At 34.3% G+C, this 21,585-nt stretch overlaps 1 protein-coding gene across 2 annotated transcripts in view; it reads left to right on the top strand.

The window, feature by feature from the left end:
* The window catches only part of LOC126744719 (microtubule-associated protein futsch-like), a 96,707-nt gene that overhangs the window by 57,457 nt on the left and 17,665 nt on the right, over positions 1 to 21,585 (top strand). For both annotated transcript variants that reach the window (XM_050452257.1, XM_050452256.1), the window contains exons 15-18: positions 12,164 to 12,289; positions 17,956 to 18,129; positions 18,184 to 18,637; positions 19,094 to 19,827. In XM_050452257.1, the coding sequence (XP_050308214.1) occupies positions 12,164 to 12,289; positions 17,956 to 18,129; positions 18,184 to 18,637; positions 19,094 to 19,827 (1,488 nt within the window). The remainder of the gene's footprint in view (positions 1 to 12,163; positions 12,290 to 17,955; positions 18,130 to 18,183; positions 18,638 to 19,093; positions 19,828 to 21,585) is intronic.

Here is a 21,585-nt window from a genome sequence, read left to right as displayed (position 1 = left end):
CCAGTCGGTTCCTATTCTCCGAGCAAGTCAAAAGTCCAAGCACCTAGATGCGACTCAGAGTCATAAAAAGATGGCGCCTAATCTCGACGAAAGGATCAATCAAAAGACCGGCAAGAGCCTTCGTTGCTAGACCGGAAATAATTAGTGCAAAGATGATGAGCTCGTGGGAATATAAAAACTGGTGGTAAACTATTTCCATCTGCACTCACGATGGCACACATAGTTACAAGAGTGCCCCTTTCCGCGGAAGTATCTTGGCCCACTTGCTTAGTTCCCTTTTTAGCAATAATGTTTGGCGCATCTACAACAGTGGTGGTTATACCCTTTTCATCCAAATTAAGATTTTTATGTACTGTTAGGAAAATTGTATTCTTCGTAACAGCGCACAAGATTATCTTGAAACTCTGTTAGTGCAGTTTGGTTAAATGCCGTAACACGTGACATTCTCGTGTTTTCAGTCAGTATGTTTTACGCCGTAAACTTCTGCAGCTTTTGTTAAAGAAATTTCTTTTTCTTTTACAGCCGCTATCGCCTTCTCCATGTCTTCCTCAGTAAACCCAGTTTCCTTCTTCCTCTTATATTGTCTGGAAAAATAATGCTACTTAGAAACATTTTTTACTACTAATGGGGTACCTTTGAACAATGTTCAACAGTGCCCCATTTAAAAGTTCAAAGACACCCCTTGTGCTTACACTCGAATTCAACCACGTTTGCTAAAACTATCCTCATAACCTCAAAAGTCACAAATTTTCACAAAACGATCTCGATCTACATATCTAGTCTAGTTGACGACCTACTGCAGATTAAGTGTCCTCTGTATCACGATACACCAAAACACGGTATGTCAGCGCGCACACATAACGCATTTCCCGGTTGGTGTGACGTCACGTGTGTAACATCCCATACCACTAGATGCGGGATAGAAACGGATAAAGTTTATTCATTTGCTGAATTAATAGTTTAAGGGGGGCAAAATTTTATTTAGTATTATTTGTTTTATTTTATAGAATATACAGGAAAAGTCTAATAACTGTAAAATACAACCAAAATGTTATAATTATTAATAAAATGTATTACGTATTTAGAGGATTATGGAGTTGGGTTGACTTGAAATTCGTAGGACAGTGTAAAGAATCGAAAAAATCTATTCGAGATTTATTAGTGGAACAAATTTAAAAAAAAAACTTTTTGTTAATAAAATTTATGAATAAGTAAACCTATGAGTAATTAAATTCAAAAATAAATAAAACACAACTTGAAGTAGTTAATACATGTTTTTTAATTTTTTCTTTATTTTAATATGTATACACTTTAATTATTATGACTAATAATTTTCAAATAAAACAGAAATACGTTCTGAGTAGGTACATTTTGTTTAAAAATAAAAACTGCTTTTATTGAAAACATGATAAAAGTAATAAAAGGACAAATTTATATATTTTTTTCCATAATTAAGTATTATTTTTTCTTAACATTAGTAAACTTTGACATTTTGCGTTCTAATCGTTTTTTAATGTTTAAAAAACTAATTTTACGATTCAAATCTCGTAATCTGATGTATGTACGAGTTATAGATAAACACAAAAGGACTTCATATGGGATTTCAGTTGTAAGTTTGGCCATTGTCAACTTTTTAAATAAATATTTTTCGCTCAGCAATGATTCTCCATGCATGTTTTGGAATTCAACCTCTAAAATCCTAGTAGCATTTAATAACTCCTCATTTGGATATAAAAGGTTTCCTCTGGAAATAAATGTAAGCCAATTCTGTGACACTCTGTCAATTGTAAATTTTTTTGTTTCATCACCTAGGTTAAATTTGCCCTTGAATCTGTAGGCCACATATCCTGCTATGTACCTTAAGGCATCCTCGTTAATTCTATCTTTTAACTCGAAAGTTTTCAGAATTTCGTTACTTTCAGCGTTACCTTCTGCCTCAGAAATATGTATTTCTGTGTATGCCGGCTCAGAAACGTCGTAACTTTCTAACAATACCTCTTCCGGGTCAAGAGATGTGTCGGTATCGATATTTGGATTTTTTGTCAGGCTAAAAAGAACTGTTTGCGTTAAACAAACTTCATTTTTGGGGTGGGGTTCTAATGTTACTTGTAAAGGCTTAAGCAAGCACGGCTCTATAGTTTCTTGAGTATTAGTATTTTCTGTAAAAATTGCAGAGGAATTTTTCCCGAGTATGTACCATCTCAGGCGATACACAAAATCTAGGGGGCTGGGATGATCATTTGACCCACCCATTCCTCTAATATATGAAAAAAAATTTTCAAGCACATCTTGGTTCAGCCTTGATGTTAAAATGTATTCAATACCAAATCTCTTTTGCACGTACTCAGATAAACCTATCATAGACCTGTTGGTTAAAATTATACCTTTCTGAAAAGGAAGCAAATATTTATGGGTGCCAACGGTCATACCCAGAACTACATTTGAGACTTGATTTAGTAAGTCTTGTTGGGCTCTCAGTTCTGTACCAAAGGCATTTTTTTCCATGCACCCTGAAAATTTATTTCTTGAATTTAATAAATCGAACCAATCATTAAATAATTGACAAATATCTGCTACACTTTTCCATGATACGTTATCTGGCATATATCCATTTTCCCCAAAGTATCTAATCGCTTTTGCATTTGAATTTGACAATAGCTGCACCGCTGGCCTAACTTTTTGTCGCTCTGCTCCAGTAACATTTAAATGGTATTCGGTTATCTTGTGCGCAATTGTTAATTCAGATATTGAACAATCTAGAAGTGTTTGGAAACATACCTTGTCAATTTTTTCCCCGTTTACAGTAAATCCTTGGTCAGGAAGGTGATTACGAACCAGCTTAGTTAAATGAGGGACATCTGCAAACACAAAAATTTTTAAACTTTCATCTGACGGATGAATGAAATGGCAATTTTTCGTATGTCCAATATTCAGCTGTGACCATAAACCCATGTTTATAGGACCCATGTCGCTGACTATTGCCACCACAGTTAACCCCACATTATACAATTCTATAATTATACTTTTTATAATGTCCGCTGTCATTGGTTGATCAAATTGAAAAAAAAATGGGCTGTTTCCAATTTTTTAATAATCCTCGTATCATTACAGTTTGGCAACTCTTATGAGGTCCAATTTTTTGTTCATATTTTTTTTCGATGTCTATTCTGTTGGATACATACACTTTATCAAAGGATAAAATACAAAGTTTATCAATGGGCTTCATATTCAATGTTATACCCTTTAACATTTTGATAACACTATGTAATATACCAGGTGTTAAATCAAAAGTGGCTGCCCAGGTTCTAAGAGTTGAGAGCCCTGGTAGAGGATAGCCATTAGCTCGTAAATATCTATAAGCTTTGGGGCTGACACTGCGTAAAGATATGGCCGATGCAATGTCCTCCGGGCTCCAATGAACAGTTTTCTTTTCAGGATGTTCCAGTTTTTTAATTTGTCCTGGAGAGAAAATTTTCATTAAAGATGTTTTCATCCACTTCCCTCTTTGATTTTTTTTTTGAAGTATCTTTAAAAGCATTTTATTTTTTTGCCTTAACACTGAAACTTTTGCTGTGAGTTTCTCTATTTTGTCTAGGTGTTCTTGACATGGATTTCTAAAAATAATTAAACATAAATAATATTTCAAATTATGTAATTATTAATACTAAAAAACTTATATTTTAGGCAGAGAATCAATAATGTCTTCATAAGATACACTGTTTGTGCTCGTCGAGGGTTTGAGCATTGGACTAAGATTTTCTTTTAGTTGTGATGACATTGAGGACTTCGCTAATGGCAAATTTAAAGTTGGCAAAGCATCTTCTTTTAAAATCCTAGTATTCTTTGGATTATAATTCAGTAACCGCTGTCTTAAAGGAACTTCATAACAATCCTGTTCAAAATGTTCTGAACAAATGCATGCTGAAATCGAGAAGTACAAGTTATTGAGAGGTAAATTCATAAAAATAAAGGAAGGTACTTATTAATACGAGGGGGCAACCACTTAGAACAATTTTGTACACCAAATAGTAAAAACTATGCAAAAACTCATAGTCATTAAAAAAATCATACAAAAAAAATCATCAAAATTATAGAAAATGTGTATGTACACCAAAATAGTATTAATTAGTAATAACACTGCCCCCTTGGTACCTAAAATACATGTTTTGAACACCTACCATTTTTCAGATTAATTTTGTCTCCTCGGTGACACCTAATTACCCATTGTTTAGCAAGGTCTTCTTGTTTTGGAAATCGAAAATACTTAATTTTAGTTCCTTTTGTCTTTTTTGTGTGATTTTTACAGCCCAGAACCGCACAGTTCACCATATTGGAAAACGGCACACCACACACACAATGTATAATTAATATACTATAATCTTTTAAATAATAATACTCGATACTCGATTTATATAATAAAAAGTCTTCTTAAACTGCCAAACAAACTTTTAAATAAAAATTAATCACATATATGGCACACAAATAATAAATTTTCGCCTATTAAGTATTTACGTTTACGTGCTTAAAAATTCACTGTTACACAGATGACGCAATGCGCAGAACGAAAAAATTTTTACTCGAGCGGCTGACATACCGTGTTTTGGTGTATCGTGCTCTGTATAGTTTAGTGTTGAGCCTAATTTGTTTAAGTAGGAAATATTACAAAGAAAAAGTTGAAAAACAGGGTTTATTCGTATTTGCGATACAAAGCCGCTCCACAATACAGTTGCCTTCTTGCACTAGTTAGTTCAACGTGCCACTTTTAAAACTAGCACGTGCCGTTTTTAAACGATTATCGCGCCAGAGGCGGAAAATTTGAAGTTCAAATGTGCCCCACGTTCAAACGTACCCCCTTCTCCCCTAATCCTTTGACTTTTATTTTAATTAATTTGAGACCTGTGACTTAGAGTGTTTGTTTCATTACTATTTAATTTATAAAATGTATCAGAAATTTAGAAACCTTTAACCTTTTCAGTTAATAGTACTAAATCTAATGTGAAACTATTTAGGTCAAAACGTGTGGAGAAAACTATTTTGGTAGAACTGATAAAACAATGAGGCTGTAAACAAACAGAGACCTCTTATTTGAATCTGTTTTAAAAATAATAACTGTTGTAACTATTATTTAATAATATCGGTTTTGCTCAGCTCTAATCCACAAATGAGCTGTATACAGACTGCGCTTTTTCACTGGTTACTAGATGAAAAACGTACACCCAGTACACACTTTAAACAACTAACATCAATCAACTGATTTCGCCTTAATATTTTCTCAATACTTTATTTTATTAATTGAAAATTACGATATCTATTTTAACATATCGCTCGCAAAAATGTACAAGTCGGAGACGAGGCGACCGAAAACGGATCATTCAGTCGGTTATCTGAAAATAAACCCGAATCGTCGTTGTAAACTGTAAACACAACGTAGGGTACCTTACAAGTTCACTTACGACGTTCGATCACGATGAATTATTCACAATTATTATTGTTAATATGAAATTTGATTGTCCTTGTCTAGTTGTTATTTGGAAAGTAAAAAACCCGCTATCGCGTTACCGTTCGGTATCACACCGGTTTGCGATAACTTTAGAATACCTCGTTGCTTTTTGTAAGTATAGATACATATGTAATAACTAAAACGATATTGTTTAAATATTTGTGTTTGTTGAATCGTTTGCTTTATACGGTTTGATAATAACAGGAAAATTTTATGGGGTATTTCAAATAAAAGCATGATTTCACGATTGACGACGAGACACGTGTATTGTAGCATGTTTTTCATCGACGTCACTTTACAAAAATTTATCGTTAGCCGGTATTTTAATTTAATATTAATTAAGAGTCCGGAGATCTAGGCATAGTGCTTACTGTAAATAATAAAAGCAGGTATGAAATTAGCAAAAATTAAATGCTGTAACATGAGATTCTTATGATTTCTTTTTAAATTGTTATGCTTATGTGGTGCTTTTTTACAAAAACGCATTTTTGTTGACACTTTATAAAAGTTTTCACTGGGGGTAAGGAAACACTTTTAGGTGTTAAGTGCTGAAAAGTACCAAAGAGAACACTATTTTTTTTCAATAGTTACAAAAAAAACTTATTAACTAGAAAAAAACTACAAGTTTGGTCTATATTATGGTACCTATATTTAGATTGAAAATAGGTGACACATGTTTTGCACCTAAAGGCATCACGAGAACTGTATAAAATATTACAACTGTCAATCTGACATCATTGGATTTTTTTTGACATAAAAGTGGCCAAGAGAAAATGCTAGAAATAATTTTTAAGTTGGAAATTGAATCACTAAGAGGTCAATAAATCAATTTCAGTTTTCTTCGGGAAATGTCAGCTTAAGGTAAATTTTTTAGCATAATCGGAGACCTTGAAATATTTTCCATTATATTAAGACACATTGGCGTATCCACCTTTATAAGTAGGTGAAAGTGTAATTGTTTAAATTGCTATAACTTTGAAAGGACTTATGCGATTTTGTTCAATTTAGGCTTGTTTAAAAGTGAAATGAAGTACGTTTAAATATTGTATCCATTAGTACGCCAACTTTGTTTGAATTAAAAACTGTTACTTTGGTTTTTCTACAAAAATTAAAATGGCCCGATTTAGTTTTGGTAGCAGAATCACAAAGTAGATTAAATTTACTAGAAAAAAATCTGAAAATCGCAGTTGTCTATATATTTTACTTTTTATATTGAGTTATTATCGAAATAACAATTTTTGACGTTTAATACGGGTATCTCACTTGGCATTAATAATTATTGGGGTTCTTTTGTTTATCTGGCACCTCCCTTTAAAGTTTATCTAGGCATCGGACAAATTTCTAAAAATTCGGAAGTTATTATAATGAAAAATATATTTAATTGAAACATTATACGAGGTCTGGCTATTAAATAACGAGACTGGTTACGAAAAAGGGTTTTATTATAAAAATTATTATACATTCGATTCAATATACTCCCCTCCCCTCGCCACACATCTTTCCATACGTTTTTTCCATTGATCGAAACAGTGCTGGAAGTCTTCTTTGGGGAGGGCCTTTAGGAGCTCTGCCGTTTTTTGCTTTACCATCGACTCAAATCGGGTCCCTTTCAAAGCAGATTTAATCTTCGGAAACAAAAAATAGTCGCACGGGGTCAAATCTGGCGAATACGGCGCGTGTTCGAGCACTGGAGTGCGCTTACCGGCCAAATACTGCTTCACAGATAGCGCGTTATGGGCAGGTGCGTTGTCCTGGTGCAAAATCCACGAGTTGTTTTTCCACAACTCGGGCCGTTTTTTACGAACTCGTTCTCGCAGTGTTGCCAAAACTGACAAATAGTAAGTCTGGTTGACAGTCTGACCCCCTGGAACCCATTCAGTCATCACGATACCGTTAATGTCGAAAAAAACGATCAACATTGCCTTGATTCGGACATCCTTGCTTTTTTAATTTTGGGCGATTCAGGCGTCTTCCAATCCATCGATTGCCGCTTGGTTTCAACATCGTATGAAAAATCCACGTTTCGTCGCAAGTAATAATGTTTTTCATCAGTCCGGGATCTTCTTCTAACCTTTCAAGGAAATCTGAGCAGACCTGTTTACGCAAGAGCTTTTGGTCAGGAGTCAGGTTTTTTGGCACCAACTTCGCACAGACTTTTGTCATGTGTAATTCCCCGTGTAAAATTTTTCTAACCGTTTCTTTATCGGCGTTTACAGCCTCAAAGTCATTCGACGATCTGCACGCACAATTTGGTTGATTTTGGTCACTGTTTCCGGAGTTGAAACAGTGACAGGGCGACCTGAGCGCTGGTCATCTTCAGTGCTCTCTCGGCCCTCACTAAAGCGCTTACACCACTCAAAAACACGCGCACGAGAGAGAGAATTTTCCCCATAGGCCTCTTGCAACAATTTATAGCACTCAGTCGGAGTTTTTTTTTAATTTAACGAGAAATTTAAGATTGATGCGTTGCTCTTGTTTTTCGTCACACATGGTTTTCGGCACGAGAAAAAAACACGTTCGTTTCAAACCGCTACTGCACGAATACTATAATAGTGACGAAAACGTGTTTTGGTACGTTCATAGACAAGATATCTAGATACCCAACGCACTACTCGTTTTTTTTTCTCTACGCACGCAGTCTCGTTATTTAATAGCCAGACCTTGTAATGCTAAAAAATTGAAATCGTATTTAAAGGCCAATGAATTATAGCCAAAGGCAAAAACAAACACGTTACAAATGTGTCCATAATTTTGTAAAATACAGTCCTCAATTTTTTCCCTATAAACGATAACAGCTGTTTGAATTTCCGCTTGAGGAATTGAATTTAAAGCATTTTGTATACACTCTATCATATCTTCTCTTGTTATGGGCCATGTTTCGGACACAATATCCTTAATTAATCCCCATAAGTAATAGTCTAACACAGTTAGATCGGGAGATCTAGGTGGCCATAAGAAGCAACTACCCCTTCCAACCTATCGATCTAGGTAACTCTTACTTAGAAAATTACGAGCTCTTTGAGAATAATTAATGTGCTACACAAACAACTAGGGGTGGTAAGATCAGTTCCTTTTTGGGAACAGGTGCACCTACTTCAGTTCCGGCTGTGAACCTAGCTCCGTTAATCAGGTGCAGGTGCACCGGGCTGAACCAAGATTCGAACTATGCTTTTTATTTTTATGACCCTCTCCTATTTACTGTTCCCACCTTTTAGTGTTATAGTTAAAATTAATAAAAATAAAAGATTTTTAAATAATACTCCCATGAGTTAGGTATTATAATTATTAACAAAAATTTTACATTCTAAATTCTATGTCTATGATTTCTATGTTCAATTATAATTAATCATCCTGTTAAGTAGGTATATGTATGGTAATATGTATGAATTTATGAAAGCAAATAGCAAATAGTTCAAATCAAATACCCCTTTTAAGAATTTAAATGAATATTATTACTGATACTATGTACTTATACTTATTATACTATAATAACTTATATATTTCTGCTTGGCTTTGGTAAATTTAACTCCTTTCATTATTTACAAAAACTGAAGTATTTAAATTTATTTTTCACAAATTGTCAAGTCCAAACCGCCATCATTATAAAATTCTCTAACGTAATATGCTCGGTCCGAGTCCGACTAAATCCTAGCTTTAGCTCCTGTTGAGAGTTGTGATCTGGCCTGTAGGTGCATGCCGGATTCGTTTCGAACCGGTTCAAGATCTGACGTTATACTAACAAATCCGTAGTGCACCTACACCTGGGTATTATAGGTTTTGGGATCAGGTGCACCGCTCCGAAATGGCGAACTAGGTCCAAAAGAGCAGGTGCAGGTCTTTTATACCATCACTACAAACAACCATCATGTTGATTTATCCTTAGGTCAATGGGAACATTTTCTAATAGTAATTTAAACAATTACACTTTCGCTACCTTCCCCTTATGAAGATTGGTACGCCAATGAGTTTCGCGTCAACTACCCAACCATCCTTATTAGGAGCTTTGTTATTTTCTGCTTTTGTTAATTGTAGCTTTATTTCATCTATGGTAATTTCCGGTAACAACTCTGACCCCTAATTGAGATATTGTTTGTTTCCTTTTGATTCTTAAATAGTGCCTGATAGAAGTCCTCAACTATTCTCAGAATCTCCTCTCTACTAGTTACCTGTGCTCGAGATTTCTGCGCAGTACTTTGGGCGTTTGCTGTTTTCTATTGTTACTTGGATTTGACTCTGATTATATGATCTGATAATGTCTTTTGATATTACTCTGTTCATATCCGAATTTTCCTTGTGCCGTCTTTGTATCATTTTCTTTTATTCCTGTCTTGGCATTGAAGTTACTGCACAAAATCGTAAACTTATATGATGATTTATTAGGGCACTATCAATCTCATCGTAGAACATTTCTACCTCTTTATCTGAGAGCTGTGTTGGCACGAAGATCTAAATAATTTTCAACTCATATCTGCTGTTCAGTAACAAGGAATATCAAACTCAAAGGACTCTGTTTCTTAGGAATCCTGTTGTCCCTATGAATTTATCGTTTCCACCTACATAGTAGAGATTTGAGGCTCACAACTTGTTTACATCTCAGACTCTAACTCAGTTAAACGTTCTTATGACAGGAGTGACCTTGGGTTATATATTGCTACATAGAGTTCTTTGTCTTACACACAAACAGCTCCAGAATCCATGGGACAGACTGGTGAAGCATCAGTGCGAGATTCCCAAGATATTGTAGCGTCTTTACCTGTTCGTTAGGTGTGAATTCAAACACTTGTGCACATAAATAGTCCTCTGACTTACTTGCACACTACTAAACACGATCACTTACCGTATATTTATGACCGATTTAAATATCGCGCCAATATTTTGAATTAAACTGTCAACAGCTTTCCCATCGACGACGCGGCTCTTTATATACTCGGCAGACCGCTGTCCGGAAGATTCGCAAACTTTTCACGTGTCTCCAGAGATGTCGTGCGGTGTAACTGCTTGTATCGTGACAATAATTTTACTGCAGCTAGTGTTTTAGTGTATATACCTTAAGGTGTTATCTATTTACCGGTGAAAACTAGAATAAAATAGTCCAGCGAGTTAGGGAGCAATGAACTTTTAATAAAAAATAATTAGCCCCTCCTTGGGAGACGCTCAAAAATATACTTTAAATGCTGCTTGTGTTTTAATATACCTTAAGGTGTTTCCTATTTATCAATTCAAACTAGAGTAAAATAGGACAAGTATTTAAGGAGCAATGAATTTTTTATAAAAAAAGTAAAAAATTAGTCCCTTCTTTGGTGACACTGAAAAAATACTTTTAGTGCTGCTAGTGTTTTAACAGTTTTTTTGAATATACCTTAAGGTGTTTCCTATTTACCAGTGGAAACTAGAGTGAAATCGGTCAACTAGGTTAGGGACAATGAATTTTTTATAAAAAGGTTAAGAAAAATTAGTACCTTCTTTAGTGACACTCAAAAAATACTTTTAATGCTGCTAGTGTTTTAACAATTTTTTTCAATACACCTTAAGGTGTTTCCCATTTACCAGTGGAAACTAGAGTGAAATCGGTCAACTAGGTTAGGAGCAATGAATTTTTTATAAAAAGGTTAAGAAAAATTAGTACCTTCTTTAGTGACACTCAAAAAATACTTTTAGTGCTGCTAGTGTTTTAACAATTTTTTTCAATACACCTTAAGGTGTTTCCTATTTACCAGTGGAAACTAGAGTGAAATCGGTCAACTAGGTTAGGAGCAATGAATTTTTTATAAAAAGGTTAAGAAAAATTAGTACCTTCTTTAGTGACACTCAAAAAATACTTTTAGTGCTGCTAGTGTTTTAACAATTTTTTCAATACACCTTAAGGTGTTTCCTATTTACCAGTGGAAACTAGAGTGAAATCGGTCATCTAAGTTAGGAGCAATGAATTTTTTATAAAAAGTTAAGAAAATATTAGTACCTTCTTTAAAGACACTCAAAAAATACCTTTAATGCCTCTAGTGTTTTAACAATTTTTTTTCAATATACCTTAAAGTGTTTCCTATTTACCAGTGGACAATAGAGTAAAATCAGCCGACCAGTTAGAGAGCAATGAATTTTTTATAAAAAAATTAGTACCTTCCTTAGTGACACTCAAAAAATACTTTTAATGCAGCTAGTGTTTCAGTGAATTTTTCCATCTAAATCACAACATTTTTAAATATAAAAACTGCAATTTTAGTGTAAACCATTACATCTTAAGGTATTTCCTAACCACCATAGTGGAACTTAGATTAAAATCGGCCAACTAGTTAACGAGCAGTGCATTTTTTTAAATGTATATTAATATTTCGGTAGTAAGTACTGGACATAGCATGGACCCTTAGTTACAACAAAGAGCCTATACTATGTCCCTTCACCTTGAAACCACCGGTTTCAAAGAGCAGCTCTGATTTAAGAGTTTCGCACAAATATGAGCGGATTCGCCCTCTTGTGACTTTTTTTTTTCAATTCACTTGTAACATAAGCGGTAGTAATGTTATATTGTTCATCTCAATCTATTGAGGCGGTACGGCACATACTACCCGCACTTGATGATTATGGCCGTGCCATTAAATTTAACGATATATTCCACTCATGTTTGTGAAAAGCTCTTGATCGACTAAAATGTGTTTTTTCTTGCAGGAGGTGGAAAAGAACGGCGGAGGGTCAGAGTCGAAATTAATGGTCGAAGAGCCCACGGAGAGACCGAACCAACCGCAAAACAAGCCGTATACAGGAGATACGGAAACACCCACTGGAGAGAAAAAGGTATGTAAGAGAACGTACAGAGTTTATAAGATGTTTTAAAAAATGACGTCATAATATCTCCTTCGAATGATGAGTAGTCTATATATACAGGGTGTTCCGAAATTACATCCCAACTGCATCTTTGTCTAAAGATAAGACAAAAACTTCATATACAGGAATCTTGAAAAGTGAATCGTTTTCATGTTACAGGGTGTTTTATAATTCCTACTAAAGATGGTTCTTGTATATGAAGTTTTTGTCTTATTTTTAGACAAAGATGCGGCTGGTAAAATATTGCGATGTAATTTCGAGACACCCTGTATATACTAATTTAACATACTAAATAAAAGTGTTCACTGGGTTTCAAGCCTGTTGCTAACAAAAATGTTACTCTTTCCTAAAAATAAGCCTAAAAACCTGTTTAGATCCCTTAGGACATACTTGGTTCAATTTCATTGCAGCATTTTCACCCCTTAAGGAACAACCTGTAAAACCACACCCTAAAAAATCATCTATAAAAACATCATCTAAAAACTACCTCCTTGATCTTCTTCTGGGGCTTAAAAATGAAATGTAACCAATGGGCGAAGGTGTACATCAGGCTGGTATCAAGGTTTTCACCAACGAACATTATCATTATCTTGTAGTCGTCACTTTCCATTGCCGGACATAGGCCTCCTCTAAGTTCCTCTATGTCTCTTGGTTTTGGGCCGTCGTTATCCAATTCTCAGCAATTTTTCCTTATATCATCGCTCCAGCATGGTGATGGTCTGCCTCTGTTACGTTTGTCTATTCAATATTCTTTTAGTCCACCTTTGATGTTCTCTGCCCATCTCTATTTCATGCTAGTTAGGTGGTCAGCTATGTCTTTGACAAAAGAGGTCCTTGTCTGATGGTATTATTGGGTATTCTGTCTCTTTTAGTGATTCCAAGCATGGCTCTCACTCGGAGCTTCTTTGCTGACTGCCGGTAACCCGGATTGTCCATACACTTTTCTCTTGAGATATATGGGTATTCCACTTCTGAACACCTCTTGTAATTTGCAAAAACCGCCCAACCCAAGTCTATTCTACTATTTGTAGTTTAATATATTTAAATACCTTTTTCGCGGCTTGTCAAGCGTGCTACCTACTTATACGTGCTGACTACCGAATTAAGGAATAAGTAACAATTTCAGTATTAGTATAGACTTTGAATAGTTAATTCAGTTTTTACTGGCATAAGTATAACAACATAAGCGAAAACCGGGACACTCATGTGGCCATTCCACTATTGGATTCGGCACCATTTATTCTGATTGGTTAATTTTAATAAATCTTGATGCCGCCAAAACTATTGGTGACAAATCGTATAAAGGAATGTTTAAGCTGTGCCGAAATCCAGAGTGGAATGTTGAGATTGTTGATGTAGGTCTTGTATATGCTGTACATGTATATTTTTTTTAATACTACCCCACTATCTTTTTAAATTTGTTCATTCCTTTTTTATAATACTTTTTAACAGGTATTTTTAGGCATACATTTTAAATGTCAATTGTCAAAAGTGAGCTGTCAACATTTGACGATTGTTTTTGAAAGTTAAGGTTTTGAAATTCATGGCGACATTTATGTCAAAAGATTGCTTTCAAGAACTTAAGGTGAGGAAAAAAAAATTTTTATTTTTATTAATTTTTGGTCTATATGTAGTCATTTATATGTGGAATAAATTAATAGATAGTAATATCAATAATCACTTCAGAATGGCATAGTTTAGTTAAAAATATGCAGTAATTACCTTTTTAAAAGCAGATAAAGAAGTGAACGAAGTTTTACGTTTTTACACGTTTTTACTTAAAAATCTTATAACCACGAACTTAATAAATATACCTGGACTTACAATTCAATGACAAGTAAATGACCACTACAAGGTGACCGCCATTTTGCATGATTGTGTTCTTTCGATGTTGGTCACTCTGACAAATTTCAGTTGCGCCAATTGTAGGGAAACAAAACAACAATTAAAGTTTTTGAGAGGTTATGTTTACAAAAATACATAATAGAAAGTTACAGTTAGTTAAGAATTTAAGATAGATGCGTTAGATCTGAGATTTTTCTTGTACTTGTTTAAGAATTTCCTTAATGAAAGAAATTAATCCTCACCTAAAATGAAAAGTTTCGAAGTTTCGATTAACTTGGGATAGATGCATGCACTTTAAAATATGTGTTTTATTATTCTTATAAATTTGAATCTTATTAAGTCCTAATACCATGAAAATGATAATCTTTGATTAAATTTTTTCTTGTGTTTATTTAACAAATTTAGTAAAAACAAAGGTTATTGGCACCCTATCATTTCGTTTTTATTATACCCATTCCAACAATTCTAATCTCTGACACATATGTTTTAATTTAGAATGAAAAAAATTAATTTAGTTCGTGACAAATCACACGTCAAACGTCAGCGTCGTCAACTGAAAACGTTCATCACTGAAAATGTTCAGAGTGACCAACATCAAAAGGACACTACCACTATCAAAATGGCGGCCACCAGGCAGGACCATTTTAAGATACAAAAAATTCATTTTTTAACTGTTTAGAAATCAAAAATCATTAAACCAAAGGCATCTCTTTCGGCGCCAACTTAACATTTCGCTATACGATTCGGCACCCTACTCGAGTCATTGTTTGGCGGTATAGTTTCAACAACCAATCAAAATAAAGACTTTATTTTGTTCGGTTGTTTTATTTTCTCGGTCGGTATAATAGAGTTCTCATTTACCGTGTGACAGTGAACAGCTGACATTAAAATTGTATGTTTTAGTTCCGGTTTTATTTCAATTTGAAACACTAAATAAAATACTTATAAATTAAAAGCAAGTTGACATATCCAAAGAGATAATGGTAAGTTGCGAGTAAACACATTCCATAAATGACTGAACTACACAGATCGAGAATTTAAGGAAAACCTAACCTAACATTTTGGTCGATTCTAAGAGATAAGGCTTACGAATCTTGCGGTTAGGTTATGTACAAGAGAAGTACTCGTAACTGTGGGTATCATGAGGTCAATAAAACATAATCAATAGGCCTTACAAACGATTAAAAAACCAAGAGCGATTTTATTTGTCTACAAAAATTGACAATTTAAATAAATAAATGCAGGGCTCTTAAGTGTGAAAAATCTAAATTTCCTGTTAAAATAAGGTTAATTATATGTATATATATTATTGACTAATGAAACTATATGACTAACCCCCCGACATACAAGTCAAATGCCGGCCAATAGGGTCACAGGCGTAGACATGAAATTTCAATTAATTTGAACGATCCAATAATTTTTCAATCAAAGTGATTGATTTGTTAAATTACGCAAATTGGCTCTTGTTTCGCCAAATATATTGGCTTTTTTAGGGCCAAGTTATTGTATTTCACTACATGTTATTCCAAATACTCAGAATATCCTACTGTAACATTCACCAGTTACAAAGTCAGTTAAAAGTAGAGACACAAGGAAAGCCAAAGATACCTTACCTGCATTTATAGTTTTGACTATCAAAAGTAAGTACTTGGACATACCATAACTTTATGGGATCTAAAAATTGGGTTCAAGAGCTATCATAATCCTCCATATTTCCCAAACTCTTAGGTAAACTATCTTTTTATTAATTTATTTATTTATTGAATATGCGCGAAAACCTCATATGGTTAATATTAGTAATCATACAATAAAGTACTAAGTTCAAGATAAGAGAACACTAACAATAAGAAAACATAAAATTATCATATAACAACACAATTACAAAGTCAGCAACTTATCATAAACAAGAGATCTTTTTACCTGATTGATCGCGAAATTAATATCATTCTGATATTGACATATATATGAATTCCATAGAATGTCCTATACAAAAAAACATTGAAAATCTAAGCCCCTGATATGGAACAATTAATGTTATACAACTTAAAAGAATAGGACAATCAATATCACCCTGTAGAAGTTTAAATATGAAAAATGCACCTCAGACGGACACTCCTACAATTGGCAAGGGCATCAGATCCAGATGATTCTCAATAAAACTGTAGTCAAAGTGAACCCTTTCAAGAGTCTTAATATGAATTTAGTGATAAAGGGACCATACCACAGAATGGTATTCTAAAACTGGTATGATCAAGGAACAATAAACAAGTCTAGTTGCCTCAACTGAGATGATTACAATTTCTAATAACAAAACCCAGCAACTTGAAAACCCTTACGGCTACATTGTTAATATGCTCCGCAGCAAATAACCTCTCATTAAAAGTGACCGGTCTTTTAAAGAAGAGACATATTTATTAGGATAGTTATTTATTCAATTTGTGAAGCTAATGTCACAACATTTACTGATAGTTTATTAAGCAATTGAACTATATTTTTAATAGACATTAGTGACAGACAAATCAGAAACATTAAAATTAATACCAGCAAAAGCATTGGTACGCATGCTGCAGAAAGGCCTATTATAATTATCATCACTATTAGTAGAAGCAGTTTGAATATTCTGCTTAAACAAGTTGGTTATGTAATTAATAGAACAAAGTTGTGAAAGATGTTTACATTCAACTCTAAGGCAAGAGAAATGTATATTGTTTTCATTACAGAAGTCAGTAATGTATAGCAGACGAGCTGATTTTTTATCTCTAGTGAGCTTGAGAACTGAGGAAAACCATTTAGGGAAACTTGATTTGTATATTTTCTTAAAGAAATATAGTAAGCCATACCTATAGATACAATTTCATAGAAGATCCCAGTCGACACATTGATGTCATTATCAACCCAATCCTGCCAGTTAACAGAAGCAAGGAAATGATTCGGTTCAATTTAATTAGCATTTCTAAAATCATAGAACCCCCGATCTTTTGACTTTGAGACATTTGAAAATTCAAGGTGACATTCATAGGCAAAGTGGTGAATGCATGAGTTAAGAAGCATATCACTTGAAAATAATAAATCTAGAAATGCTTTTCTGTTAGATAATTAGGTATATAATTATGTTGAAAAAACTTTAATAAATAACCAAATGATGGACTGATAACAAATGACACTGGACTGAAGCACCACTAATCATTGGACCATGCAGCAAAAGGTATGACAATATAAATGTTGCAAGAGGTGTGATGTGACACAATGGATTCAACAGTCTTACATTGACAGTTGTACAAATCCATAGGAGACTGTGGTGGAATGTAAACACCACCAACAATAAATTTCTAGTTACCAACTTGTTACAGGACATAGAGCTACTCGACACCATCATCCATTATTGGTATAATGTGGGTGGATTTATTAACAAAAATTAGAGCTCCTTTACCACTAGATTTCTTGCTAGACCTAGCATTCCTGTCACACTTAAATAGCTTAAATTCATTATACATAAGTTCACCATCAGATATACTAATGTTTAAGTCACTTTCAAGAACGATTAAAATGACATAAACCCTATTAATGCCACGATTTTGAACCGGAGGCTGCTTACGGTGAGTTGCTTTTGACGTAAAAATGATTGTTAAACCTTTTAAAATGGCAAATGGATGCTATCTTGGGATATACCGGTCACGTTTAAGTATTCATTAATTGTTGATTTTTTTAAAGTAATAAGTGCTATCGAATATTTTCCACAATAATCCAGAAAGTTTCCAAATCTTAATAAATAATTACAAATGTTTTATCAGGAAGAAACAAAACATACTGAGAACGAAAAATTAGTGGAAGTCGACTGCAAATCTCCAGAAGAAAGTGAGAAGCCAACACCAGAAGCGACTGGGTTAAAGCGAAAAGCAGAAGAAAGTCCAGATACGCATCTTAAAAAGAAAAAGGAAGATAAAACTCCTCCAAGAAAACTAGAGGTAAATAAATCAACACGTTAGATATACTTTAATAATTTCCTAATTTTTTTATAGGTAACAACCCGAAGGCAAAAAGCCCAACAACAAAAAGAAGCAGAAGCCGCAAAAATCCAAGAAAACGCTAGAGTTGAAACTAGGCGGTCCCAATTGAAAAAAGACGATTCTCCCAAAGTAGAACCTAAGAGAACCTCGGTATCTCCCAAAGGAAATCCAAAAAAACTTGAGCCTATCCCCGAACCCACTCCGCCTAAACCTGGAAAAGGAAATACAAAAAAATCAGCAGTAGATCCCACTGTAAGCCCCCAAATAGATGCCTCACTAGATAAAACAGTCTTTAAAGCTGCCAGAAGAACTTCAGAAACATCTGAGACCGAGGGTAAAATCGCCATAAGAAAATCTAGTGTAGAGGCATCTTCTGCAGAGCAGTCACCTGCCAATACTGGAAAATCATTTAAATCCGGTCCAAAGAAATCCCTTGCTGCCGAAGAGTGTAAGAGCATCAAAAAAGGTATTTTAAGTTTTTAAATTATCTTCTTTGCAAAATTACAGGGTTCGTAAACTTAGGGGTAGGAATAAAACAGTGTTAGTTTAGGGCGTAATGTATCTCACGCTTAGAACATTGAAAGGCTACAATTAGCATTGCCATGGATTATTGCCATACTATGGGCAGTTTGTTTGCTTGCAACATCTCTGATGCAATGATGCCAAATGCTTATGTAGAAATGGAAAAATAGTAAATTTGACAACAAAGATTTTTTTTTTACGTGTTTATGGATTATCACTAATTGTTAAGTGCCTGACAAAGCTGGAATTAAACTGGCGAAACGTCGCACTAAACTCTAATAGTGTTTTATTCCTACTCCTTCTAAGTTCCGACGAACCCTGCCATTTTGCAAAGAAGTTAATTTAAGGAGACTAAATAATTTTTAAATTATATTAATTTACTGACAATGTTAATTTTTAGGTCCTATCACCCGTAGAAAATCATCAAGCGTTGAACCGGTTCCAAGCACCTCAACTGCTCCATTTGCGGACGACGATATAATAGTTATATCTACAGATGATGATGACTCGTGCGAAAAAAAAGTGAATGACACAATAATTGCCAAACCAAAGGGAACAGAACACAAAGTTTCCCCTGCTAAAGATAAAAGAGATAATCCTTCCGCACTAGTTGAAGCTATTGTTAAAGCGAAAGAAGTTGATAATACACATACTATTCCGAAAGATAATTCATCTTCATTGGCTGAAACTATTATTGCAAAAGAAGCAGAAAGCACAGATTCTTCTCCTGCTAAAGAAAAGCCCTCGTCTTCTATTAAAGCCAAGGAAAAATCGACTTATCCCAAAAAAGTACCCAAACATGAAGAACAACGCATTGAGGCTGATAAAGTAGCGAAACCGATGGTAGTAGAAACCAGACGACATAGTAAATTGGCGGAAAAGAAGGAAAGCGAGGAGACAGAAGGCGAGGCGATAAAAATTAAAGAAGAGGGACAGAATAAAGCCGTTAAGAAAAAGGAGGAGATTGCCAAAGTGAAGAAAGAAATAGTGTTCGAGGCCGTGGATGTGAAGCAAGAATTCAAAACTGAGGCCGAAGATAGCGACGAGGACGAGAAAAAATACGACGTGAAAAAAGAAGAGGAGAGCGACTCGGAGGATAGCGAAGTCGGGAGAAGAAACGCCTGGGCTTTAATGGTAAGTAGCGTTGATATTGATATAAATAGATAAGGAAGCATTCAAGTATTACGTAAACCACGGATTTTTGACAGATCCATTCAATCAATTGACGAGCGAACAACAGATCTGTGAAAATATGCATATTTCATGACCCCAAGATACTCGAAATATTTGTCGAAGTAAATGTTAGCCTTTTCTAATTTCATTATTATATTGTTAATATGATCCGGTAATTTTCACACAAGAATAACTTTATTTCAAAATGTGGCTAATAAAATCAGTTAAGGTTTTGTTCAAGAAGATTAAAATGTGGTTTGAAATGCACAGATTGATCTAAATTATAATTTTTTCCATATTTCCTTTAGATTGCGCGATAAATACTATAAACCAAAAGCCAAAAAGATAATTTCTCACTGTTTTTATTCAAGAACCCCATTGTAGAAGATTGCGTTAAATATGACTTTGTGTTTGTTTTTTGTAGAGAAAACGCGAAGCACCCCTTTGCCCCTGATCACATGTTGAACTCAAACAAAATTCAAAACAATACAAATCAATTAAACCAGATGTATTTAGAGCAATTTTTATTTTAAAAGCTTAACAGAGCGCTTTCGGCGTATGAGCCATCATCAGTGCTAACTGAAATGAGTTGGGTGTTAAATGCGTAAAAGACACTATAGTCAAAGGTGAACGAATGAAATGTACTCACTTGTCAGTTAAGCCCAGAAGTTTACCATAGTGGGAACACATTCGATATTATTAAAATTACACGTAACATTTAGACACACTTAAAACTATACAGAACACTAAACAGGACGAACAGTATTTAAAAAGGGGAGAATGTTGGTCTCCTTTGTGTTTTGTTTACATTTATTGTGGTTTCTTAGATGGCGGGAAAAAAATGTGTGTTAAATTAGGTTAGCCTACAGTTAACTTTACTTTAAAATTAATATTTATATTATGCGAACCTATCAGAATGGTAGTAGCGACAGATCGGTCTAGATGTCATTATCGTAAATGATGTGCGGTAATGCGAGTTGGTTATAAATTGGTGGCACAAATTAGACTACAACAGTGAATTTTTGTTCGGATAAGGAAGTTGTTATCCTTTAAGGATGTAAAGCGGACTTTTAAATTAGAAAGTTGCCAATGCTTATAAAAAATTTTAATTGTGGAGTCTTCTATGTAATGGAACGTAAGGTCTGTTAAGGTTCACTTGTATATTTAAACAAGAGGGATTTTTTATAAGCTCGTTGGTGATATAAATGTCTTCAAGAAAATCTAGTCGGTTATAGTTTTTAGAGGTAACCTGTTGGAGAATTTTAGAATTAGACTTTGGACTGAAATTATGGTTGTTAGATTTTATATGTTCCCTTTTTAAATACTGTTCGTCCTGTTTAGTGTTCTGTATAGTCTTTAGTGTGTCTAAATGTTACGTGTAATTTTAATAATATCGAATGTGTTCCCACTATGGTAAACTTCTGGGCTTAACTGACAAGTGAGTACATTCCATTCGTTCACCTTTGACTATAGTGTCTTTTACGCATTTAACACCCAACTCATTTCAGTTAGCACTGATGATGGCTCATACGCCGAAAGCGCTCTGCTAAGCTTTTAAAATAAAAATTGCTCTGAATACATCTGGTTTGATTGATTTGTATTGTCTTTCGAGCAACACAGCCACTTCCCTCTTCAAACAAAATTGTTTTTTACTGATTCTAGTCTTTCTATGATCTAAGGTTTGACTGCATACGTATCGCAAGGCTTAAACAACAAATA

The sequence above is a fragment of the Anthonomus grandis genome, chromosome 14, assembly GCF_022605725.1.
Source record: "Anthonomus grandis grandis chromosome 14, icAntGran1.3, whole genome shotgun sequence".
NCBI classification, from domain to species: Eukaryota; Metazoa; Arthropoda; class Insecta; order Coleoptera; family Curculionidae; genus Anthonomus; species Anthonomus grandis.
This window is presented reverse-complemented; position numbering and strand designations above follow the sequence as displayed.